General features: G+C 45.7%; 1 protein-coding gene across 1 annotated transcript in view; it reads left to right on the forward strand.

Moving 5' to 3' along the window:
- The window catches only part of DNAH8 (dynein axonemal heavy chain 8), a 313,022-nt gene extending 301,342 nt beyond the window's left edge, over positions 1-11,680 (forward strand). The window contains exons 91-92 of the mRNA XM_039467518.2: positions 8,498-8,619; positions 11,303-11,680. Coding sequence (XP_039323452.2) covers positions 8,498-8,619; positions 11,303-11,590 — 410 coding nt within the window. The 3' untranslated portion in view covers positions 11,591-11,680. The remainder of the gene's footprint in view (positions 1-8,497; positions 8,620-11,302) is intronic.
- The last annotated feature ends 15,644 nt before the right edge of the window (positions 11,681-27,324 follow it).

Consider the following 27,324-nt stretch of genomic DNA (forward strand, 5'->3'; position numbering starts at 1 on the left):
CCCAGGTATTGTCAGAGTGCTTACTGGGTGGGAGCAGATGTGTATCTGGCAAAGACAGTGAGAGGAGGGGCATGTGGCCAGAGGCTATGGTTGTCAATGCAGCAGAAATTCCCATAAAGAGTGGATGTACAGTTGGAAAGGACAGGTTTTTAAGGTTGAGCCAGGGTAACCTGGTGGAAGGTGAAAAGAATGTCCTGTGAAAAGGTAGAAAATCTGAGAGTTTGTCAACAGAGGGAACAGTGGAAAGGTTTGGAAGAGAGGGGAGAAGAGGGAGGTTGGTTAAAGGGAAAGGAAGAATAAACTAGCTCAAGGAAAAGGTAGTTCAGTGCAGGGAATTACATTTTTAAATGAGGGACATGGTGGGTTTAGCTGATCCCAACCTTGCTAAGACAGATAGTCCCAACTCTCCCATTTATACTGAAGTTTTGTGGGTTTTTTTGTACTTTAGGTTCTGGGGCACATGTGCAGATAATGCAGGATTGTTGCATAGGTACATACATGGCAAGGTGGTTTGCTGCCTTCATCCTCCCATCATCTATATCTGGTATTTCTCCCTTCATTATCACTCTCCACCCTCCCCACCCCTGCTGTCCCTCCCCTAGCCGCCCCCTACTGATCACAGCATGTGATGCTCCCCTCCCTGTGTCCACTTGTTCTAATTGTTCAACACCTGCCTATGAGTGATAACATACAGTGTTTGGTTTTCCGTTCTTGTGTCAGTTTGCTGAGAATGATGGTTTCCAGATTCATCCATGTCCCCATGAAGGACACGAACTCATCGTTTTTTATGGCTGTGTAGTATTCCATGGTGTATATGTGCCACATTTTCTTTATCTGGTCTATCGATGATGGACATTTGGGTTGGTTCCAGGTCTTTGCTATTGTAAACAGTGCTGCAATGAACATACTTGTGCATGTCCTTGCCTATGCCTGTGTCCTGAATGGTATTACCTAGGGTTTTCTTCTAGGGTTTTTATGGTGTTAGGTCTTATGTTTAAGTCTTTAATCCATCTGGAGTTAATTTTAGTGTAAAGTGTCAGGAAGGGGTCCAGTTTCTGCTTTCTGCACAAGGCTAGCCAGTGTTCCCAAAACCATTGATTAAACAGGAAATCCTTTCCCCGTTGCTTGTTTTTCTCAAGTTTGTCAAAGATCAGATGACTGTAGATGTGTGGTGTCTGAGGCCTCTGTTCTGTGTCTTGTAGTGTAGTTTGAAGTCAGGCAGCATGATGCCTCCAGCTTTGTTCTCTTTGCTTAGGATTGTTTTGGCTATGAGGGCTCTCTTTTGGTTCCACATGAAGTTTGAAGTGGTTTTTTTCCAATTCTGTGAAGAAGGTCATTGGTAGCTTGATGGGGATAGCGTTGAATCTATAAATTGCTTTGGGCAGTGTGGCCATTTTCATGATATTGATTCTTCCTAACCATGAGCCTGGGATGTTTTGCCATCTGTTTGTGTCCTACCTTATTTCATTGAGCAGTAGTTTGTAGTTCTTCTTGAAGAGGTTCTTTACATCCTTTGTTAGTTGTATACTGAAGTTTTACTGGGGCCAATTATGTCCTAGATTAGAGTCATTTCAGAGAAGGTATGTGTCTCAAGGGGTGCTGGAAAGAGTCAGTTTGTATTATGATAGTCTTCTTAATATTGTGCTTGTACTCTTCCCACTTGCCAAACTTGTTCTTAAAACAACTGTGAGCTGGGCGCGGTGGCTCAAGCCTGTAATCCCAGCACTTTGGGAGGCCGAGGCGGGTGGATCACAAGGTCAAGAGATCGAGACCATCCTGGTCAACATGGTGAAACCCCGTCTCTACTAAAAATACAAAAAATTAGCTGGGCATGGTGGCACGTGCCTGTAATCCCAGCTACTCAGGAGGCTGAGGCAGGAGAATTGCCTGAACCCAGGAGGTGGAGGTTGCGGTGAGCCGAGATCGCGCCATTGCACTCCAGCCTGGATAACAAGAGCGAAACTCCGTCTCAAAAAACAAAACAAAACAAAAAAACTGTGGATCAGTGATTGTCACTGTCAATGATTTGTCTGCAGAGCTCTTTACAGAGAAGTGGTTCTCACACCTGCCTCCACAGTAACATCACCTGGGGAGCTTTTAACACATTCTACTGCCTGGGGCCCCAGAACAAGCATATCAGAATCTCTAGGGACAAGCCCTCTAGAGTCCACACAAATTTCTTTTTTCTTTATTTTACTTTAAGTTCCAGGATTCATGTGCAGAACATGCAGGTTTGTTACATAGGTATACGTGGGCCATGGTGGTTTGCTGCATCTGTCATCTGGGTTTTAAGCCCTGCATGCATCAGCTATTTGTCCTAATGCTCTCCCTCCCCTCGCCCTCCCAACACCCTGATAGGCCCTGGTGTGTGTCCACCTTCCTGTGTCCATGTGTTCTCATTGTTCAACTCCCACTTGTGAGTGAGAACATGTGGTGTTTGGTTTTCGATTCCTGTGTTAGTTTGCTGAGGATGATGGCTTCCAGCTTTATCCATGTCCCTGCAGAGGACATGATCTCATTTCTTTTTATGACTGCATAGTATTCCCTGGTGTATATGTACCACATTTTCTTTTTCCAGTCTATCACTGATGGACATTTGGGTTGGTTCCATGTCTTTGCTACTGTAAATAGTGCTGCAGTAAACATACATGTGCGTGTGTCTTTATAGCAGAACGATTTATATTCCTTTGGGTACATACCTTGTAATGGGATTGCTGGGCCAAATGGTATTTCTGGTTCTAGATTCTTGAGGAAGTGCCACACTGTCCTTCACAATGGCACAATGGCTGTGGAGAAATAGCTATTGTTACACTTTTGGTAGCAATAAATTTTCTTAAAAGCTCCCTTGGTCATTCTAATGAGAACAGAACGTTGACCTTGGACCTTTGCTACCCGGGATGTGGGCCACCAGCCAGCGGCATCAGTATCACCTGGGAGCTTGATTGAAATGCAGAATCTTAGGCTCCACCCTTGACCTACCCACTGAATCGGAACGTGCACTTTGAGTACATCCCCCTCCCCAGGTGATTCCCATGAACACGAAGGTCTGAGAAGCCCTGCCTTAAAATGAAGCTGGTACCTGGGTTCCACCTCCAGAGATTCTGACTTTATTATGTGAGCTGTGTGACTTGGGAATTGGGAATTTTAGCAGATTCCTGGTTGCCTCTGATTTTCAGCAGTTTAAGGTCCCTGCCTTACAGCAAAGAACTGGGAAAGGTGCTTGGTGCATTTTTATTCAACTGGGTTGACCAACCCTATCTTCGTTTAATGATTTCTGACCTTTGGTTTAATTTACCAATGAACTACATTTGCTTCTCATTTGGGGGAAAAACTGCCTGTCGTAAACTCATGGCAGGAACATCATTTCTCCTCATCTTCAAAGATGCTACTGGCAAGCTTAGTGACTGATTAGACAGGAAATACAGCACAGCCTAAGGCCTATTGCATAAGGACCAGTTCATTTATTAAAGAAAAGAAACGGTGCTTATTTTTAGTATAAATCATTGCAGAATACCAAACAACTCCTTGCAAATTTGAGAAGAGCAATCTTCTTGATTAGCTATTTCTTTCTTCTTTTCTAAGACCTTATATGAAATGACATTTAAAGCACTCTTCAGCTTTCCTTAAGCCAACTGATTGCACAAGTCAAACACCAGCCATGAGTGTGTTGAACTGTTGGATTTCTACTATTATAGGAATGAACTCAGAACAAGTGTTACTTTAGACCTGAATTTCCAAAGTGTAATCCTAGCTTAAAAGGGAATTTTTAGAAAGAAAGAAAAGAAAACACGAAACTGTATTGTATTGGGAGGAAGCCAGAGGGGAGATGAGAAAACAATTTGGATTTTGTGTGTAGGAGGTGGTGGGGGGTAGTTGTCTATAACTTTCATTAAGTGCTTTTCTTCTCTTTTTAAAGTAGGCTGCAGGCTTTGGATTGGAAAACCCCAGAGGGATGGGGGCCAGAAACCCTATGCTGCTACCTTTTAATCTGCCTTCACAGTACTGTCCTCTTCCCCCAGCTCTTCCCTGACCCCATGGACCAGGCCTCAGACCTTCCAGCTAACTGCTTCCCATGAGCCACTACTCTGATACCAGCCTATAACTGAGGGAGCTGGGGGACCAGGCTTGGTGACCAACCCTTCTCAACCCACTCAGTCCGGGTGTTTCCTACCTGCAGGCAGGAGGAGGCAATACCCTGTCTGCTACCATCAGCCCCTTCCAGAGCCCACCTGCCTGCCCTACCCTGCCTAGCTGGGCCCTGCCCAGCTCAGCCATACCCTGCCTTGTCCCATGCCAGCCATGGGCTGACATGGCTGCATTCAGCTTCTCTGGTGAGCATAGACTCAAGAAACCTCTGGGGTCTTATTTTCTGGTCTTGTGATCCCAGGGACGCACATGTTCCCCGTGGGTGTCTGAACAGAAGGGCGTGGGAGGGAGGGCCGCACCCCTGCAGTCTTGCTCTGCTGATGTAGTGGGCAGCTGCCCACCCCCATCCCACCCTGCACTGTGGCCTCTGAAATTGGCAGAGTAAGCATTTTATAAATTGTATTTTAGATACATGTTTTAAACTTGTGATTTTTTTTAAAAAGGAACAAGCTTGACAAATGTTTTAAGAATTCGTTATGCTTGGCCAGGCTTGGTGGCTCAAGCCTGTAATCCCAGCACTTTGGGAGGCCGAGGCGGGTGGATCACGAGGTCGAGAGATCGAGTCCACCCTGGTCAACATGGTGAAACCCCGTCTCTACTAAAAATACAAAAAATTAGCTGGGCATGGTGGCGCATGCCTGTAATCCCAGCTACTCAGGAGGCTGAGGCAGGAGAATTGCCTGAACTCAGGAGGCGGAGGTTGCGGTGAGCCGAGATCACGCCATTGCACTCCAGCCCGGGTAACAAGAGCGAAACTCTGTCTCAAAAAAAAAAAAAAAAAAAAAAAAAAAAAAAAAAAAAAAAAGAATTCATTATGCTTTATCGGCTTGAGGGGGAAGAATTTTTTTAAGCATCTGACTTAGGCCACGTGTAACTCAGATGTTTAAATAATCAACTCGCCCATTTTCATGTGTGTGGTTTAATCTCATGAAGAACAGAAGGTTACTATTGTTGAAGACTTTCCCCAACTTTTTGTTTCTCCCTTTGGAGCCAAACATATGAATCATTTTTTTTCACCACTGATGATTAAAATTTGGTTTAGGAATTATCAAAACTAAATTGTGCCAAAACAAAAGTACTGATTTCAAGCCCTTATAAAGAAACATGTATCAATAGTCTTTAAAAATTATAGAGGCTTCAAAAAACCATCTTTTCATTCCGTTAGACTTGTCATCAGTCTACAAGAAAGATGGCCATTCATTTTTTAAACTCAATAATGAACAACTCATTGGATTCGCTACCCTTTGAGTGCCACAAGGATCATGCTCTCTTTAGGAAGCAGAAACAAAACCATGGAGACTTGAAAAATATGTATCTTCTCTATGTTCTCTGAACATGGGAATGGCCCATTAACGTTTCCTATCCTCCACTCCCAGGCTGCAAATATATTTAACATTTTCCTTTCTTAATAGTACAAGGTAACATAATTATGTTCTGGAGTCTACCTCCCGGCATTCCTAAGCATTAGGAGGTTTATGGTTGAAGCCAGCTGGCCAACATCATTCCCATTAGGGAGTGCCTCTCCCCATTAGAGTGAAGACAAGAAATAGTCTCTCCTTATTCACACTAGAGTTTTTCAGAGCTCTGATGATGGCTGAAGTCTTTGAAGTAGATGTGCTACATAAGCTAGAATCCATCTCTATTCTTCTCTGGCACCTATGACATTGTCTTGAATGCCACAAGGAGTGAGGTCAAATTTGCAGTCTAGCTGAAACTTTAAATGTTATAGAAAAATTCTATTATTCAACTTGTGCAAATGAATGGTTAAGACCAGGATTCATACCTTGTATATTGACCTTGTAGATTCATAGATCAGTAATGAATCTTAAAGTATCATAAAATAGGGCTGATTTAATTCCAAGTTCACATAACCCTGCTAGGATATACAGTGTTTAATACATGGATGCATACTTAAATGGTGAAAATGATATTTTCATGAAGTGCCTTAGAATGGAGAATTGGTTTCATTATTTTGGCCATGTATACCCTTGACTGAAAAACACACAAAATGTTTTACTACTAAAGTATGGGAGCCTCAATGTTTAAAATGGAAGTTTCCTGGCACAGCGTCTCGCATCTGTAATCCCAGCTACTCAAGAGGCTGAGGTGGGAGGATCACTTGAGCCCAAGAGTTTCAGAGTAGCCTCAGTAACATAGCAAGACCTTGTCTCTAAAATAATTTTAAAAAGGAAGTCAACATAATCGCATGCTGATCCAGTCCCCTCAAGTGACTCCACATAGAGCACAGGCATTGACCGGCAATTGCTGCCAGGCAAACTTCTGCTACATCTCTGGCCTCCTGTACTTAACATTTGGTATCATAAAACTCTCCTAGGAGGAGTCTTTCCTCCTATGCACTCTTGGCTCCATGAAACGATAGCTTTTCAGGAATCTTCTATGAAAGTCCTTCACTCAGCTGCTTTGGTTGGTTGGTCGACTCTTCTTTTGGGTTAATGCAAAAGCCCTTCTTTGTCACCCAAAATCCTATTTTAGGGGGCTCTCTGAGTAAGCTTTTCAAGATGCAAATACAGCCAAACGATGTGAACTTTTATTTAAGTTTTCAGTGGCTTCTATCTACAGAATCAAGTCCAAACTCTGACCCTGAAAAATCACTCCTCTGTCTTCGTTCTAACCTTATCTGCTGTCACTGCCTCCACCCTCTGCCAGCCATGCGTGTAGGTGCATGTGCTGTTCCTTACCTGGAATTACCCCATCTGGCAAACTCCTATATAGCTCTCAAGAGTCACCTTCCACGTCATTTTCTCAATTATGCTTTCCCTGAGTTGATTCCTGAGTAGTTAACTTTGTTCACGCCTTTGTTTATAATGACAACATTGTGTCAATGTCCAGCATCCTTCCACATTCCCTCCAGACTTAGCTTCTTATTTCTGTTGCCAGGCTGGAGTGCAGTGGCCTGATCTCCACTCACTGCAACCTTTGCCTCCCAGGTTCAAGTGATTCTCCTGCCTCAGCTTCTTGAGTAGCTGGGACTGCAGGTGCCCGCCAAAAAGGCCAGCTAATTTTTGTATTTTTAGTAGAGATGGTGGGGTTTCAACATGTTGGCCAGGATGATCTCGATCTCTTGACCTTGTGATCCGCCCACCTCAGCCTCCCAAAGTGCTGGGATTACAGGCATGCGTCATCACATCCAGCCACTGAGCTTCTTGAATGTGGGGCCCATGGAAGGACTCTTCATCTCTGTGGTCATCCCACACAGTGCAGGGCTTGGGCCATGGTGGCCACTTCAGCAAGGTTTGAGAGATGAATGAAAGCATGACCATATGAGTGCCTCTCCAAGTGTCTCATTTAATAATGGGGAGAACTTGACTCTCAGTAAAGCCAGGCTAGGACCTGTTCTTTCTTTCCAACTCCAAGAGATCTAGACTCAGTGCTTATAATTATGCCTGGCATCTCTCCCCTCCCCCCACTCCCATTCAAACCCAGTAAAATGTTACTACCTTTGTGTTGTTTTGTGCATACGTTGGTATGTGCTGGTTTGGTTCTCTGAGCTCACTAATCTAGTAGGCACATGCACATTCCAAAATTTTTCTCACTGGAGAACTTTATGATTTTTAATATTCACAGGAAGGTCAAAATAAAATATGTAGGTCACAAATATGTTTTCTTAAGGTTTCGAAGTCCGTTTTGAAGTTTAGGGTATTTTTTTCTAAAGTCGATTGTTACTCTCCAAGAAAGGCTTATCTTATTGAATTGAATGGCATGGTTTGCAAATATTAGCTTTAAAGAAAAGCCACAATGTACGGAACTGCAGATTGTCTTAAAATCACTGTATTATGCACATTAAAACATGTCGCTTTTTTTTTTTTCCAGGGTGATTGCTCTGTCTGGTCGAATTGAAAGTCAGGTTTTCTATTTTGGCATTGTGCCTTATTTCTCTAGACTAAATGAAATTGTTCCATTATAGCAAATAGAAGCTTGATAATGGTTTGATTCAAGTCTAATTGGAATGCTGTTCTCAGAATATTTCACCATTCCGATCTTATTCCCCGATATTGTATTTTCAAATAGAGACTATGAGCTAGAACTGGGTTAAAAGCCTTTAAGACTTGAGCAGCTGAAATCCCAGGAGAGTTTCAAACCAAGGCCCAGCCTGAAGCATATAGGGTGCTGCTTTCCTGCTGTCAACAGGCGAGAAAGATTTAGCTCATTGCAGGTCCCCACAGAAACGAAACGCTGAGAGAAATGTCTCCCCTGGGGTTTGGCCTCAACTCCTTTTGAGATGGGCCTGTAGTTTGGAGATTGATAAGCAAATAACACTTAACATTGCTTCCTCCTTGTTTTTAAAGTGGATTGCAACAAGGCGTCAACATCTCTTCTTTTTTTCTTTAAGGCTTCCTCACAGCGATGAGGCAAGAAGTGACCCGTGCCCACAAAGGCTGGGCACTGGACACCGTGACCATCCACAATGAAGTCCTGCGACAGACTAAGGAGGAGATCACGTCACCCCCTGGGGTAGGCATTGCTGGAAAATATCAGGGACCGTTCTGGAGCCAGAGCTGAATTTTCAAGTTCTGCTAAAAACTGAGCTATGAGTGCCTTGGTTAGGTCCATTTGCTTTGCAGCGAGGGTTCCCTCCGTTATAAGCAGGAGACCTTAGTGCCAAAGCCTCCCCCATCTGCCGGAGTGGAAGATGAATGACAAGGTCTAACAAGCTCTTGGAACTACTCAAACCACATTTCCACAACACTACAAGTTATACTTGTGTTTGCTAAAAAGGCTTTTTGGCCAGGTGGTGGTGGTTCATGCCTATAATCCTAGCACCTTGGGAGGCTGAGGCAGGAGGATCACTTGAGCCCAGGAGTTCAAGAATAGCCTGGACAACACAGGGAGATCCTGTCTCTACCAAAAAAAAAAAAAAAAAAAAATTAGCCAGTACTGGTGGCATGCATCTGTAGTCCCACCTACTTGGGAGACTGAGGTGGGACGATTGCTTGATCCCAGGAGGTTGAGGCTGCAGTAAGTAGTAATCATACCACCAGACTCCAGACCGGGTGACAGAGTGAGACCCTGTCTCAATAAATGAATTAATGAATGAATGAATGAGGCTTTTTCCACACATCTCCAGCTACTGCTGTGGGCTATTCACAGATTCTGCTGTAGGCAGCAGAGCAGTGCTGAGGGCAGCAGAGACGAAAAGGACTAGCAGGCTGGAGCGGAGGGACAGTTCCAGGGGTGTCCCCTTCAAGCTTCAAATGGAAAGGCACCTGGCTAGGGGAAGAGCCCCCACTGCCTGGACACTGATCTGCTCAATGAATGTGGGCAAATTCTGTGGCCTTTTTGAGCCCTAATGTCTTCATCTGCAAAATGAGCATAATAATTCAACCTTATGAAAGGTAGTTGTGGCCAGGCGTGGTGGCTCACACCTGTAATCCCAGCACTTTGGGAGGCTGAGGCTAAGTGATCACTTGAGGTCAGGAGTTCCAGACCAGCCTGGCCAACATGGTGAAAGCCCATCTCTACTATAAATACAAAAATTAGCCAGGTGTGGTGGTGCATGCCTATAATCCCAGCTACTTGGGATGCTGAGGTGAGAGGATTGCTTGAACTCAGGAGGCATAGGTTGCAGTGAACCGAGATCCTACCACTGCATTCCAGCCTGGGTGACAGAGAGAGACTCTGCCTCAAATAAATAAGTAAATAAATCGTTTAAAAAGGGAGTTGTGAGGATTTAAATGTGATTATTTACACGTGGTGCTGGATCCCATGTAGACTCTCAATAAATCAGTCTCTCTTTCTCTTTTTCTGATTTTCATTCCCTCATACATGTTCTGTGGCTACCCACTGCCTACAGGATCCAGTTTAAACTTTTCAGCTTAGCACCCAGATCCTTCCATGGTCAAGCCCTACCTTATTTTACAACCATTGAGTCCTCTGATAAAGAAGATACTGGAGCTCTTCCAGCTGCCCTGCCTTTCTTTTTAGTGTTATTCCTGCTTGTGATGCTTACACTCTCTCCTCTTTCCAAACACAGCCCCTGCTTCAAGGCCATCAAGGCCCATCTGCAAAATTAGCATGATAATTCAACCTTATTAAAGGTAGTTGTGGCCAAGCACAGTGGCTCATGCCTGTAACCTCAGCACTTTGGGAGGACTAGTTGAGGTCAGGAGTTCGAAGCCAGCCTGGCCAACATGGTGAAACTCATCTCTACTAAAAATGCAAAAATTAGCTGGATGTTGTGGCAGGCACCTGTAATCCAGGCTATTTGGGAGGCTGAGGTGGGAAGATTGGTTGAACTCGGGAGGCGGAGGTTGCAGTGAACCGAGATCCCGCCACTGCACTCCAGCCGAAGTGACAGAGCAAGACTCCATCTCAAATAAGGCCATCCCCTCTACAGAGGCCCCTAAGCACTCCAGCCACAGAGACCTTGCCTCAGAAGTCACTGCCTCAGAAGTCACTCACCCTCAGAACAGTTCACCGGGCACTCCCAGTAACAAGTGTGTGCTGCTATTCAATTCATAACTTTAAAATTTTTTTCTGCACCTTTGCATTTTATCTTCCCGATTTAATGGTGAGGACCCCCAGGGCAGGGCCTATTGTATGAGAGAGACACTGGGGAGGGTGGCCAGATGCTGGCTGCTAAGCAGGGCTCTCCACCCATGCCCCTGCCATGCTTACCCTGGCTCTACCATGCCTGGCCTCTGGGGGCACTCTGACTCTCCCACTAGCTGGGCTTGGCTGTGAAAACCTCACTTCATCTGTGACTGAGATGAAGTAGAGACACAGGTTGGCTTGACCAGTGGCAGGCTGAGATCCCACATGACACCAGCTCCATGTTCCGGGCTCCCACCTTCCACCAACTCAATCCAGACCTCTCAGAGACTTTCACCTCCCTGTAGAGGTGATTTGGTGCCGCTGGCTAAGTCTGATGCTTAGGCACGCCACCCTCACGCTTGAATAACTAATAACACACAGGAACATTTCTATGGCGCTCATACCCTCAACACAGGCTGCAGGAGAAAACCGGGCTCAGTATTTCACTAATGCAATGCGCCCGGTGGTGCTTTCTCCCTCTGGTAGTGTTTTAAGACTGGTGTGTGTTTTATTTCCAAACTGACAACCTTTATTACACTCATACCCATTTTGTAGCACCTAGTTTAAAAAACAAATCCTTTTACCTTATGCTTGACCCTTCCAGGAAGGCGTGTATATTTATGGGCTATACCTGGATGGAGCAGCCTGGGACAGACGGAATGGGAAGCTCACGGAATCCACCCCCAAGGTGCTCTTCACACAGTTACCTGTGCTGCACATCTTTGCCATTAACTCCACAGCACCCAAGGACCCCAAGCTGTATGTATGTCCTGTTTACAAGAAACCCAGGCGAACTGACTTGACCTTCATCACTGTGGTATATTTGCGAACAGTGTTGTCCCCGGATCACTGGATCCTGAGAGGAGTGGCCCTTTTGTGTGACATCAAGTAAATTCGGCTCCATCTGCTGAGGGCACCAGAAGCCACACAGACAGCCTGTGCTGTTGAGGGACTCGGTGATGTGTGTGTCTTTTCTCCCCAATAATCGCTTAACTACTCCTTCTACATTGAAAAGTTGATGTTCTAAAATTCCTAGTGTGTGTGTTTTCCTCACATATCAATATTCAAAAAGATGACTCTAAATGAATGCTTTTTATTCCAGGAAATCGTATTTCATTATAATTACTTTTTAAAGATAAAACCCTGTCTGGATGTTACAACACTTTGGAAGCTTTGAATTTTAAAAATCTGAAAGTGTTGATATGTTTCATCCTAAAAAGAGCCTGGTAGTTGACAACTTTTTCCTCAAGTAGGTACCAATTTCCCTTGAATAAAATCTAGCCATGTCTATGTTTGTGCTAAGGGGTTATCTTTTGCTCTTTTGAGTTTGGTATTCTCTCTGTGCTTCTGAAATGGAAACCAAAGAGATCCAGCCAGTATTCCTCAGTAGTACAGCTGCTGAGTATGACGTGTTTAAGACAGAAAATCACTGGGATGGCTTTTCTTGTGATTTATTTTAATTTTATTTTATCTTGTTTTATTTTAATTTTTACTGCTTTTGAGGCCCAGAGAACTTAAACTCTCCTGCTCTCCCTCCCAACTCCAATTCTGCAGGAGATAATGAAACACATTTCTAGGCAGCAAATGGAGAAGGGAAAAACAAACCCTATCAAATGAAATTAGGTTACATGCTGAATGTCTTAAAAAGCAAAGTCTTTAGAAAGTGAAGCTATTTCTTACTCTGTAGCTAGTCTGAAACTCAGTTTGAACCTTGATTTCCGGCTAAAGGAAATTGTCAATTTAACAAAACAGATGGGGTCCTATATTGAATGCTCACGCAGCTTCAGGACAGTGAAGAAGTGTCTCTACCAGTCTTCTCATCTAGAATCCTCGTGCCTGCCCAGAGCTAAATGCATGAGCTTCATTCCTTCTGACTATTCTAAAGGAGGGAACATTTCAAGTTGCCTTGTTTCCCTCTCATCCTTTTGCCACCTTGATCAGGAATGCTGATGACTGACAAAACCAGGCAGCCAAGCAATGGCCCAGGTAAGGTTTACAGAAAAGACCCCAGAGAAAACTCTGCCACAGTCTAGTGTATTTTCAAAGAGTAGAAAACACATTATGAAATGCAAATTGTAGCAGTGGCCTCTGGTATTTTCCTGATATTGATTCAATGTCAAAACCATAGAACTTTAAAAAAATTAAGGCAGTTTGAAAAATAAAGTAGCCAAGCCCCTGACCCAAGTGTTTTAGCACTTTCCCTGGCCAACACATACACTAAAGTAAGGATGGCATTCTCGAGAAAGAATGTCCTCCTGAACTGAGACTAGAATTTAGAAGCACCTGCCAGTCTGGGTAGATACAGAGAAATTTAAGCACCTTGACATCATAGCAAACCAAACTGCATGTGTTATTGATAGCCCTGTCCAGCTGCTAAAACAATTGCAGGCAAAGGCATGGTTGAGACCCCTGGATATCATGACAGATTTTCCAAGAATAACAATTATATTCAGTGTTCTCTAATGACTTAAATGTCTTGTCGAAAACTGGGAAAAGAGGTGAAGAAGATGTAAATCTGGCAAAGATCATGGATCAGACCAGTTAAAGTCACACATGTGCCATTTCCTGGGAACTCTCTGCTGTTGCTGGTTACTTTGCACCATGTCAACACAGAAGAGAGAGAGATGGGCATTAAGGCCGAGCAAGGATGGACACCAGGCACCAGGGCAGTCCCTCAGATGGTATTCTTTCTGGTGAGTACTTTCCAACTATCCCTAATTCTGCCAGGGTCCAGTTCTGCTTTCTTTCTCTAAGCCCAGTAAATGGTTTCCTTGGACATTTTAAGCTATTGACCTTCCATAAGCACATAACCATTTTCTCTGCAAAATTGTTGCTCTTTCACTAATTAAATAATTTGCCCCACTTGAGTGAGGGAGACCTGGTACGCATAAAAGAGCAAAGGATAGAGCATGAAATGGTTAAGTCAGTGAAGCTGGGAGAGAGGCAAGGTAATTGTTCTTGTTCCTTGGAATCAGTCCACATCTTCTCATTTTGGTCTTGGCAAAATGAGCAATGAGATTTATACCTTCCTTGATTCAAAATGTTCCTTTAGTTAGGACTTTGCATAAAAATAAGACCAAAAGAAACTTGTATGGAGATACATCTTCCTAAAGGGATTGGTCTTGTGGGTGATGTCGCATGAACGAGCCACCACCTCTGCCACCAGAGACCTCAGATGAATAGGGCACTCCCCTGTGATTGGAGGCACAGGGTGACTCAGGGCCATGGGTGAAATTCAAAGGAATGGTGAAGGAAACTCACAGTTGAGGATCAACTGGAAGACAAAGTAGCATTTCAGTTGGGTCTTGAGCTTTTTGTAGGTATTACCAACACAACAGATGGATATGTTCAAAGGAAGGGAGCAGCCCGAGGAAGAGAACGCTCTAAAGGTGGGAAACCTCACGGAATGTCCAGAGACAGAAGATGTAGTCTTCTGAGTTTCTATTGAGTTTCTATTGCCTGGAATACACTCTCCAAATACCAAAGCCCTCTAGAAGCTGGCCTGGAGCAAAATTTCTCCTTTATCACCCATCCCATCTCTCAACTTGCTCAATTGCTTCTGCCGCTCTGACTGATGTTCTTGATATTCTCTGAAAAATCACACATACTTTTTCCATCCTGCAATTACCTTATCAAAGACAACCCTCTTGTGTGGAACAACTGGGAGTTTCATGCATGGCTGTGGACGCACTGTCAAATGATACAACCATTTTGGAAAACAGTTGGGCAGTTTCTTAAGAGTAAAACATATGGTTACTATATGACCCAGACATTTTGTTCTTAGGTATTACCCTAGAGAAATGAAAGTGTATGTCCACACAAAGACATACATTCCTGTGCTCATAGAAACTTTACTGGAATAGCCAACAACTGGAACAATCTAAATGCCCATCAACAGATAAATGAATGAAAAAAAAATGGTATATACCTGCAATTGCATATTCCTCTTCAAGAAAAAAAAAAAAACCAAACTGTTAATACATTAAAAATACCAAACTGTTAATACACTAAAACTGGATGAATCTCATTACGCTGAGTGAAAGAAGTCAGACCAAAAAAGGAGTGCACAACGTGTAATTTTGTTTATATAAAATTCTAGAAAATGCAAATTAACCACCAGTGACAGAAAACAGATGAGAAATTGCCTGGGAAGGGAGGGATCAGGGGCAGGAGAAAACAGTGGAAGGTGATAGATGTGTTCATTCTCTTGACAGTGGTCAGTTTCATGGGTGTCAAAACTTACCAATTTGCACATTTTAAACGTGTGCAGTTTATTGTACTTCAATTATACATCAATAAAGCTATAAAGAAAAGCTCTTCCCGTAGTACCTGATCCTTTCTTCACCCTTCTTGATTTCCACCACCCCTCACTCCTCTTCCAGGCAAGATTCATTGCACATTCCACACTGTGTTTAGTAATCTGGGTTGCAATCCTAGAATTTTAATGCAAGGATGTAATGACATGTGTCTATTTCTCCACTCTGTAGCAAACTTTTGGAAAGTACTCTAGGAAGTGTTGACTGAATGAAAGAATAAATGGGCAGCAAGTAACCCAATTTGACTGGTGAATGTAGGGAAATGATGGGGAAGGAGGCAACACCAGGCGCGAGCCATGTTGGGAGGGTCTAGAGTGCCATGAAGGACAGTAGGGAGTCATTGGTGGTTCTGGACTGCTAAAGGAATGGAAGTGAGTAGGTCAGCTAGAAGGCTTCTAGACCAAAATTGAGAAAATGAGTGTTGGAGCTACAGAGATGACAATTAGAATAGAGGCAAAGCAAGTCATTTAAAAGACAGTGTGAAAGTAAAATCTGGGGACTCAGAAACTGAGCTGAGATGAAGAACAGTCAGAAAGAGTCTAAAGATAAAGAAGTCTATAGACTGGGGAGTCCAGCTGGATGTTTCCTGTATCATTAACATTTGGGGAAAGAGCCATTTTGCTAGTCCTGTGCTTATAAATAGCCGCCAGGGTCTCTGAAGAGAGACTTAAAGATCTATGTGCTCACCATTGCTCCCAGCAAGGTCCATGACTTAATGATAATATAGTGTACCTGTATGCCAGGCATTGGTGTAAGCACTTGATGGGAATTAATTTATGTAATTCTTGCACCAACCCATGAAATTAGTGCTGATATTATTATCTCCATTTCAGATTGGGAAACTGAGGCACAGAGAAGCTACACAACTTGCCCAAGTACTCACAGCTAGTGAGTGACAGCTGAGATGAACAACGCTTTGGGCTTCCATCTGTGCTCTGATGTAGTTTGTAAGCCAATACTGGGTTTTTAAAAAGCCACAGTCTACAGGCATGAACCAGTAAAATTCATAATCGTATATAGAAAACAGTACATCTATGTTTCTCTGACTTCTTAATTTGAACAGCTTTCATTATCTGAATGGAAAAAATGTGCATATAAGAGAGAGTATAAGGCAAACATCAACATTCGTGCCATGTGCAAATAAATGTGTATTTAAAATTCATGGATTTTGAAAAGAATTAGTTGATTCATTTTAACGTGCTTTTTCTGGGCTTTCTTGAACATTCTATAGCAGCAGGTGCACTGCATGGTAACCAGAAGGAGCATGGCTGGAGAATTTTGCCCTAAACTCCAAGTGAGAAGCGGTGGGGTTTAGTCCTGAGACACAGGGCTCACACAGGGCTGCCACCTTGTCCGCATGAAAAAGAAGAAAAAATAATTAAAATGTTATTTTCAAGAACACAATTCAGCAAGGGATAAAAGGGAGAAAAGTGTAAAAAATAATTCAGTATCGTAAATGAAGAAAACGTTTAAGGAACTATGGAGATCGTTTCCACTTAAAATGCAAAAAAAACCATTCGCAGTTAAAGTAACTCAGTGACTTAATCCAGGGTATCTAACAGCATCTTCAACATTGTCTTTTTTTAAGGTTTTAGAAAAATAATTCCACTTTGGATATAAAAAGGTGCCACATGACAACATTCTAGGAATAAGATGTGTAGCATAAATCCAGAAATAAGTACTAATACTGAATGGGTAATGAAGCTACCGAGGGTTTGCCAGAGCTGCAACAGACAGGTTGGCTTATGTGCCTTTTCTGTATTTGATTTAAAAAATTTGTCTACTCATTAAAAATACTAAAAACCTTGTCCCCGCCCTCCTCCCTCCCTGTCTTAGGTGAGGTTTTCTGGGAAAAGCCCCTGAGACGGAGAGCTACGTGCAGGAGGTTTCCTGGAAAGGCTTTCAGGAGCATCACCCATGGGGGAAGTGAAGGAGGCAGGACAGGGTGGAGGGAGAGGCTGGGCTGTGATGCAGTCACAGCAAAGGCCTCGGCCACCCCTGGAGCAGGGATGTGCTGCATGGGGTGAGGGGCATGGGGCTGAGGAGGCCAGGCAGCTGTCAGCCAGCACTTCGGGCAGATGGGGAGGACAGCTGGGACCTGAGGGCGTCCATGTCCTGCCTTTCTTCCTCCACAGGCTTCTCATCTTCTTTCCCCACCTCCTTTAATTTAAAAACAAATCATGAACATGTTTTACCTTGCTTCATCTTTACGCTTTCCTCAGAGGATCTTAACAACTTAAATCAAGAGTATTTTTGACACCTGCACACAGACTTCCTATCCTTGAAATGTAGAGAGCTTTCCAGAATGTCTGAAGAGGTGGCCAAGACACCAGAGGGACATGTGGTTTCTGTCCTCTCTAAGAGGCTGGGAAATAGGGGGGTCCCTGCCTGGGGGAGTTCCCAGACTGAGCACAGTGACCAGATAGGTTTCGAAGAGACCTCCAAACACAAGGCAACTGAAATCTGGAAGTCTCCTTTTACTTACCTGCTGTTTTTCTCAGGTCATGAATTCCCTTTTGAGGGAATTCCCTTTTGAAGGACAGAGCGGTATTCTGCCTTCGAAAAATGACTTTTGTGCCTTGAGCACGTGGGGGAAAAGCTAGTCAGCTCTGTCATTTCTATCTTCCAGCATCTGGCTTTGACTGCAGATAGGAACCAAGGTCTTTGAACACTCAACTCTTGATTTACATCCAACCTTTTAAGATGAACATAAATACTTTGGAGTGATGCTTAAGAAACGAAGCGTTCTGTCTATGCCGAATTAATACCAATTCCTTACTGAAACTGTTGGCTTATAGAAGATTCCCCTAACCCATTCCATTTTCCCCAAAACCATACTGGAGAGGAGGAGCTCACAGTTGCTTCTAGCCCTCTGGGGCTTGCAAGATCACCCTTCTTGGGAATGTGGGATGTGACAGGGTGACAGTGTTACTGTTGTTTCTTTATAAGCTGCTTTAATTGAACAGGTGTCCTCAGGGAATGTGGAAATTCCTCTTCACACACGTGCTGTGCTGGCAGCTCCCTGTTTCTCCTGACAGAGTCGCCTCTCCTCTCATTCTCACCCCGGACGTGACCAATTCATTAAAGTACCTTCTCTCTATTTCCAGGCAAAATCCCCACCTGACCTGGTGCAGGTATTTGATGCTTGAGCCTCTAATTCCCCCGCATCTTCACAGCTTCTTCAAGATAGGGTGTCTATGAATGTGAGGGTCTGTCCCCATCTCCCAGATGATAAATCCATGGTGTTTCTATCACTGGAATCTCTGCCTCCTCAGAGGTGAACGGGGTTGCCAACCTGTGTCTGGGGCATAAGGACAGCCATCTGTCATTCGTGGTTTCCATATGGTCTTTCCTGATTATGCAAACCCTTTCCTTCCCATTGTTCCTCTTCTATTGTCCACTCTAAAGGACATCCGGTGTCCCTTCATGATAAGAACCGGAACAAGAGGTTGTCAGACAAATAGAAAATGCTCTTCTCCCTCCTCCTCCCTCTCCCCCGCCGCCCCGTCTCTGTCTCCTGTGTGAGTATGTGTGTCTCCCCCGCTTTCTCTCCGCCACCCCACTCCCTCCAGAGCTGATAACTAGCTCTTTGGCTTTTAGCTAGACTACGTCAGAAGCTTTGTCTATTATGTGTCATCCCCTCTCTTGGGGAAAACAGTCACTTTTAGTTTTTTTCCGTGTTTATGGAATTTTTTAGAGTAGACTTGCCCTTTCTGCCTGGTCTGCTTTCTCTGGAAGCCCACACCAGTCCTCGGTTACCAGCAGCTCACTGAGGCATTCCCTGATGGGCCCTGGATTCTGCATTCTCCTCAGAGTCCTCCTCTGCCCATGGCACACTTGGCTGTGGGACAGATGGCCCAGAGATTGAGCAGGTGACTCTCATCAGCCCCTGCACTGCCCCTCATGCCCACCTGTCCACTCTGCCCTAGGGCTCCTAGGAGGGCTGGGGCTGATGCCTGCAGGAGGGAGGAGGGAGGTTGTACTCACGCTTCATTTGCTCATATCAGTCACTCTGGGAGCCATGCCAGGTGAGAGCAGAGGGGCCCCACCAGCCTCAGAGGACACCTCTCTCGGGGCCAGTCTGTGATGTTTCTCCATTCTCTTCCTCCTGTCCTGGAGGAGGGATGTGCTCACTGGGGGAAGCAGAGGGCACACGTGGGAAGGGGCCAGGGGGCTGCCACGACTTTTTCTCATGGCATCCTTCTAACAGCCATGGAAAGGCAAGATGGCACCAACCTTGCATAACGTACCACGTGTCCCCCCAAATGATGTGTGTGAGCATTGCCCTTCTTCTCCGGGAATACTCTGGGTTCTTCTAACACTCAGAGTTGTCTTTGCTTCCAACATCTCTCTGGGAAACTCTGACTTGACTGACACATAATGTGCAGGCATCTGCCACACCCGGGCCATGTGGAGCTCAGACCAGTCCTCACTCCATTCTCATCAGGGCACCATTCTGTGATGCATATATGTCTCTGGCCAATTTACGTATTAATTTGTCACTTGATGCATAATATTCAGCACTGAGATAAAAACAAATAAGCCATTCTTGTGAGGAATTGATTTTCCCTTCCACATCCGTTCATGAAGATATAAATCTAAAGTTTGGTTACTTTAAAAGCCTCCAATGCAAATGTAATCTAAAACTATTAGACTTTGAAGCTGGGTTTCTCTGTCAAAAGATGTTTATAGACCCTCTCCCTGGAGCCTGACTGCTCTTCTTCTGCCTCCAGGTCCCAAAGACATTGATCACCTCTCGAGGTCCTTTCCGATTCATTGCAACCAGACGAAATGGTGCTGTGTGCCTCTTGCGCACTGTCAGCTCTGAACGCACTCTTAGGAGAGAATTCAAGAGCCACCAAGGCATGGACCCTGCCCCCAGAAGGGCAAGACAGCAGAGAACAGAAACTGCCCGTGAACAGCCATCACGTAAGGTAAAAATGATCACTGCCCTAAAGATGAGGTGACATGGGAGCACAGAGGATTCAGACTTGACTTTCTTTTGAAGGATCAAGGAAGGTCTTTGGAGAAAGTAGAATTCTTGAATGGGATTTGATCAAAGGAAATAAGGGAGCAGAGGCCGGAGGTGCACAAAGGCGGGCAGAGTTTAAACCAGGAGAGTTTGGTTTGGCTGCAACCCAAGACACAGGTTGCCACGGAGGCGCATGAATGTTGAGGGCATAACCCTGATTTCTTCATATCTAGATGGCATTTTGCAATTTCCAGCATTCTTTTATGCACATTATTCCATTTGATTTTCACAAAAATCGTGTAAGTAGGCACTAGCAGGGATTATCATACAGATGAGAAAACTGAGACTCAGAAAGTTAAGGTGCTCTGTCTTAGGGGACAAAGGAGAAGAGCAGAAGACCAGGATGAGAACTCAGGTTTTCCAACAACCTGACCAGGGCCTTTCCCCTCTGCAGTGGCAGGGAGCCTGCGAGAGAGCTTACCCCGCAGTTACTTCCCATAATGCATGTTTGTGGATTTTTTGTTTGTTGGCTTCCTTTCAGGTTTATTCTCTGATTTTCCCTGTGTCAAGGCACAATGCGATGGTCATTCCTGGATATTATGGTGTGGGTCAGTGTATTCACAATAGGGATACTTGGGGAATAGTCTCTTTCCGGAAGTGAGCTCTAAGTCTTGGATGTGGCATCAAAGGCACAGAGCTGGCAATATGGTGTCACCATGCAGAGCACTGTGTGGGGTTTGCTGATCCTGTCCCCTGGTAGTCACCCTACACCAGGGGATGGAGTGCATGGCAGGTTGGTGGTCCTGCAGACAGCAGTGGGTACCTCCTTGGGCTATTCAACACCCAGACTGACATTATCACTGCAGTCCCTTATGGTGACAATCACTTTGAACCTGGTCCACCGGCCAGCCTACGGCTGCTTTTATACATACATGAGCTTCAGAAGCTTGTCCTTGAGGGAGACCCTCAGGAGAAAGTCAGTGACCTCAAACTCCTTGATGGGCAGAGAGAAGAGATAGACCTTCAGGACTTTGATCTACATGTCCTTGACCTGGTAAGGTGACTTGGTGATGGAGACCCACTCCTTGTCCTAGATTTGTGTCCACAAGATCTGGAGCCTCAGCCTTGATGCTGACCACAGCCAAGACCCCAGCCACAGCTGAGCTGCCACAGTCTCCCCATTCCAGGGCTCCTAGGTTCTCTGGCATCACTGGAAAACTGTGCACTTTGGTATCACAAAACTGCCACACTTGGAATTAATTCTGTGAGGCCGCTTCTCTTAGGAACCCCCTTGAGAGTGCCTGAAAGGTGGGGGATTGGGCATCTGAGCTATTAGGTACTGGGTAGGCTCATCAGCTTTGTTTGCTATCCTGTTTGGCAAATGAGCCAGAAACCAGAGCATCACCGAGTGCGTTGGAGATGAGGGCTTTCAGAACGAAGACGGAAGTGACTTGAGCAGGCTTTGCAACTGGGTCTTTGCAAAATGACACCTGCCGGGGAGAGCTGCAAGTCCACCTGAGGCCAGATCTAGAGGCCAGACCAGAACAACAGAGGGAGCTTCCCTCAACCACAGGCCAGCCTTAAATTCTGATGCGTTGCCATAAGTCTGACGAGACTGAGAGAAATGACCTGGGACAGGTATGAAAACTTCTGGGCTGTGAGCCTGTGGAGACATCTGAAGGCTCCGTTCTAGGTGGCTGTACTTCTAGCTGGATCCCGGGTGTAACTCGTAAGGCCCAAGGTGGCTGGAGGTGACCACTGCGCTGACACTCAGAGAACAAAGGTGTGGTGGTACCGGCTGCCGAGAGGAGCTGGTCCGGAAACATTCAGATTTTCCATTTTGTGTTTATTTTACTTAAGAGAGGGGAGTGAGTGGGTTATCAAATTCCTTTTACGTGGAACCAGGGGAGATAATTTTGTGCAGCCTGAGTGTTGTGAGTGAGAGGGAGACCCAGAAGGCTCAGAGACAAGGCTCGGCCTGTTGCCTGGGATCCTGCCTGCCCTGGAGCTCCTCCTTCCTTGCCTGGGGGGACCCTGAGGCTGCTTGACAGTGATCTTTACTCAGCGCTGGTGCTAATCTTTGTCCTTGAGAGCCAGCAGCAGCTTCCCCACCCCTGGCTCCAGGGCCATTTTTTTTCAGAGAAAACTCAGGTACCTGGCTGGCCCCCTCTTCCTCCCCATGATGGTCTGAGGGACAATGAGGGGGACAGCTGGGACAGTTTCTGGGAAGGAGGCTGCTTGGGCCAGTCAACATGGTAGTCCGAGGAAACCTCGTATTTCAGACTAGGGTTGACATTGGTTTCATTTCTCATTTTGGTCTCAGTGGGTTTCTCAGTCATGCCGGAGGCGCTGAAAGGCTACAGTGAGAAGGCCCCGTGGGACACTTATTTTTCATTTGATTTCCAAATGTGTGAAATTTGGTGCTTTTCCTCTTTACCCTCAAGAGCTTGAATTCTGTGAAGGGGCAGCGTGGGCTCCATCATAACACCTTCTCCCCAGATCCCTACCTTTCCTGCAGAGAAAAAGGCAGACAGGTGGGAAAAGCTGGGACCAGATGGACAACAACAAATGAGTCTACTCTCCAGTCCCAGGAGCCATAGCCACACGAACACAGAATCCTTTTCCTGACTCTGTGATCTATTGAGTAAGGTGAAGGGAGTAGGAAAGAAGATGGGCCCAGAGTGAGGAACCTCATTTACTTAATTGCACCTGCATAGAGGGAACCCTCAGCAGCCTTCTGCCTGGACTAACTGGCCCTGCCCCCAGATAAGCTCAGGACCACATGCCACCAGGCTTGTCTGGGTGGGCTGACTGCAATGACAAACAGCCTCAAATCTCGATGGCCCAACATACTACAATCTAAAGTGGATTGGCAGGAGGCTCTGCTCCACAGAGTCATTCAGGGACCCAGGCCCTTTCTGTCTTGAGGTTCTACCATCCCTTGGGGCTTTGGTATTCTCCACTGACCGTGTGTTTCCAACATGGTAGATGGAGGAAGAGAGGCTGTGTAAGATCTTATGAGCCCGGCCTGGAGGTGGCCTGTGCCGCTTTTCTCCACCACATTACCTTGGCCACCCTAAACATGAAGGAAATGTGGTCTTGATGTTTTATAGGTTGAGTTGTCATTCACCAACAAAAGAGATCTTGAAATCCTAATTTCCAGTGCCTCAGAATTTGATCTTATTTGGAAATATGGTCTTTACAGAATAATCAAGTTGAAATGAGATTGTTAGGTGGGCCCTAATCTGACCGGCATTTTTATACAGAAGAGCTATTTGGGCACAGAGGGAAGACCATGTGAAGACAAGGAGAAGGCCATCCACAAGCCCAGGGATATCTGAGGCTTCCAGAAGCTGGGAGAGAGGCAGGCAGAGTCTCCCCCATGGTTCTCAGATGAAACCAACTCTGCCAACTCTTTGGTTTCAGACTTCTGGCCTCCAGAACAATGAGACAATACAAAGCCACCCAGTTTGTGGAACTTTGTTATGGCTGCCCCAGGAAACTAAAATACACTGTGTGCTCAGGTTTGGGGAGCATCCAGCCAGCTCTGCTGTGCAATCTCCTTGTCACAAAAAAGAGAACAGGTGGCTCTTACCATATAGCTACCGTCTTTGCTGATAGGTACTTTCTGGTTCTATGACTCTTGCCAAGCCTCTCCACCCTTAACTCTCTCCCCTCCCCTGGGTTTTCTCTCACCTTCTCCCTACTCCTGACACTAATCCCTCCCAGGAGAGAACAGGTGAGCCCAGTCATTTCTGGCTAGAGCCCCCAGGTGGAGAAGAGAGAGGAACTTTGCCATTCTCATCTCATTTTTTTTTCTCTTCCTTGGTCCAGAGTTATACCAACCCTTCCCGCACCTTCCCAAGTGACCTTGAGCAAAGCCCCTGACTCTTGTGAGACTCAGTTTCCCTCCCAGTAAAGTGGGTGTGATCCCAATGAGTTTTTTCTCAACAGAAAAATCAGTTGTAAAAATGATGCTATAACACTTCAGAAAAACAGCGTGCTACATTCGCCCACGAAAGCAGTAATCACTGTAGCTCAAGAGGTTGTAAATTCTCCACAGCTGACTGCCGGGAGCTGGACAGGACCCAGCACCTGGTAACCTTGGCTGGCTTGGCAAATGAGGGGCAGCAATGGTGCACCACACAGGAAGGGACCCTTTGCCCTGGCAGACCTCCCCGTCTAGACTTGGGGGATCTGACTGTAGCCACCTGAGCCAGGCAGTGATGTTCTGTGCCAGAGCCCCTGGGCATAGCAGCTGTCCTTGCTGCCTGGCTGAGACCTGGCACAGCTGGTGCACCCACAGCAGGGAAGATAGAGAACTGTGGGAAATAACAGTGGTGTTAACGCTGCCATTTAATAGGACTTATTTGTGCCAGGTTCTGGGCAACTGCTGCTTCTGATAGTCAAACTAATCTGCAAGGTGGTAAGTGTGAGATGTGGAGTTAGTGTGTGGGTCTGTGGGGGTTTGCATCCAGGCTCTCTTGGACTGTCTCAAGCCATCTCAGGCTAGTTACTTAAGTGCACTGGGCATCAGCATCCTCATTTGTAAAATTGGGGTTAAAAATAATCTCACTCAGGCTGGGTATGGTGGCTCACGCCTGTAATCCCAGCACTTTGGGAGGCCAAGGTGTGTAGGTCATCTGAGGTCAGGAGGTCGACCAGCCTGGCCAACATGGTGAAACCCCATCTCTACTAAAAATACAAAAAAATTAGCCAGGTGTGGTGGCACATGCTTGTAATCTCAGCTATTCGGGAGGCTGAGGCAGGAGGATCACTTCAATCTAGGAGGTGGAAGTTGCAGTGAGCTGAGATCGTGCCATTGCACTCCAGCCTGGGCAATAAGAGCAAGACTCCATCTCAAAACAACAACAAAATGATCCACTCTACAACTCAGAGTTGCTCCCAGAAGCTCTGAATCAGGAGGCAGAGAGCAGGGTCTGAGAAAAGAAGCAGGAGGTGGAAGGGTGGAGCCCTTGTCCAAAGGGGCATCCTCTCATGATACTCTCCTTTGTCCCCAGGACTTGATGGCAGCTGGCAGCCAGGTTCTCCTGGCAGAAGGTGGAGTCCTGGCCCACTGCTGAGGCCTCTGCCTTCTCTCAGCAGCTGATCTTCAGACTGTCTGGCAAGGACCAGCCTGAGGGTGATGGTGAGTAGTAGATGAAATAACACACATGTAGCTCCTAGAATGATGCCTGGCTCAAGGCAAGTGCTCTGTAAATACTGGTCCTTATTCTTGGACCCATTTTATAGATCATGAAACCAAGGCTTAGTGCTGCTAAGGATACACAGTAAGTGACTGAAATGGAATCGACTGTTAGACTCTAAAATCTGTTTTTAGGCATGTGTGTGCACATGTGTTTATATCAGGCTGAAAAAATGCTGGCTCTTTCCTCATCTCATCACTCACAACATGAATGTGGTTTTGAACTTTGGGAAGTAAATGAGTTTCTTAGGGACATGGAGCTTAAAAAGGAGCCTGATCTATGTGTGCAAGAAATACCTGTCCTGGCTGGGGACAGTGACTCATGCCTGTAATCCCAGCACTTTGGGAGGCTGAGGCGGGTGAACCAGTTGAGGTCAGGAGTTTAAGATCAGCCTGGCCAACATGGTGAAACCCCATCTCTACTAAAAATACAAACATTAGCTGGGCGTGGTGACATAAGTTTGTAATCCTAGCTGCTTGGGAAGCTGAGGCATGACAATCGCTTGAACTTGGGAGGTGGATGTTGCAGTGAGCTGAGATGGCACCGCTGCACTCCAGATGGGGCAACAGAGTGAGACTTTGACTCAAAAAAAAAAAAAAAAAAAAAAGGAGAGACATGAGTCTTTTCTAGCAATTCCCTCTCCTCCTCCTAACCTCTTTACTCTATGACCTCCCTCTCTCTCTTTTCCATCTTTCCCTCCTGCCTCCTCCAAGTGAAAGATCTGTCCTGGATCAGGCACGGCTGCTCGTGCCTGTAATCCCAGCACTTTGGGAGGGTGAGGCGGGTGGATCACGAGGTCAGGAATTCAGGACCAGTATTTTTTGTAAAAATACAAAAAATTAGCTGAGTGTGGTGGCGCATGCCTGTAATCCCAGCTACTCAGGAGGCTGAGGCAGGAGAATCGCTTGAACCTGAGAGGCGGAGGTTGCAGTGAGCCAAGATCGTGTCACTACACTCTAGCCCGGGCAACAGTGCAAGACTCTATCTAAAAAAAATAAATGAATAAATAAAAATAAGATTTGTTCTGCCCACCGGCCAGGTCTTGCTAGGAACAAAGTTTTCCTGTTGAAGACAAAAGAGGGTCAGGTGGCCTGCTCTCAGGCCTGTCTCTGTGGGGAATGGGCCTGGCAGCATCTTTTCCTTAGGAGCACGTATCAGTTGCTACCATTTCTGTTTCTGAAGACAATCTCGAAACCACATTTTCTTATTGGAAGCTGAGGGCACCCCACCCTAGGGTCACTGGAGAAGCCTTGGGCCTAAGGGTAAGGAGCAGGACCCAGAGTTCTGGGCTGTAGAGGGAGGTGCTCCTGGCCAGGCTGGCTGAGCTGCAGCCTACATTCTCTGTGCTGCCACAAATCCAGGTGCCTATTGGCAGTTTTGGCACCAGCTCTGGGGGCAGGTGGACCTGGGATGATTGCCGGGTTTGCTCTTATGGGCACCTCACTTTTCATCCCTGAGTCTCAGTCTTCTCATCCACAAAATGGGCACAATAATGCTTCTGAATAATGCTGAATGAGATCAGGGTACACCAAGCATTTGGCAGCTCCTGGCTCAATAAGTAACAGCTGTTGTCTTTGCTTTCATGGGTTTTTATTTGTTTGGTTTCGGTTTTTTGTTTGTTTGTTTGTTTGTTTGTTTTGAAACTGAGTCTTGCTCTGTCACCCAGGCTGGAGAGCAGTGGCATGATTTCAGCTCACTGCAGCCTCCACCTCCTGGGTTCAAGCGATTCTCCTGTCTCAGTCTCCTCAGTAGCTGGGACTACAGGTGCTAACAGTTTGGCAAACAGTATTCCATCCATTCAAATCCCTGCTCTTAGGGAGCTCATCCTTTCCTCTTCTCTAAGGAGCCTGAGTAAGAGGCCTTGGTTACAGTAAGGAGAAGTCACGAAACTGTATTCCCAAGTACATACTCTGTCCTAGGATCAGAGCAAACTCAGAGGTCTTTGGACCCCCAGATGTTAAGAGGAGGGACTGGCCCTAGGCTTCCTAAATACCCTCACATGCCCACTGTCTTCAGCTGGGTTCTCCCAGAAGCAGATCGTGAGATGAGGATTTAAGGACAAATATTTTATTTTTATGTGATGTATGATCCCAGAAGCACTGTCCCCTACTGTGGGACAGGTGAGGAAATA

Source organism: Saimiri boliviensis, chromosome 4, assembly GCF_048565385.1.
Source record: "Saimiri boliviensis isolate mSaiBol1 chromosome 4, mSaiBol1.pri, whole genome shotgun sequence".
Lineage (NCBI taxonomy): Eukaryota > Metazoa > Chordata > Mammalia > Primates > Cebidae > Saimiri > Saimiri boliviensis.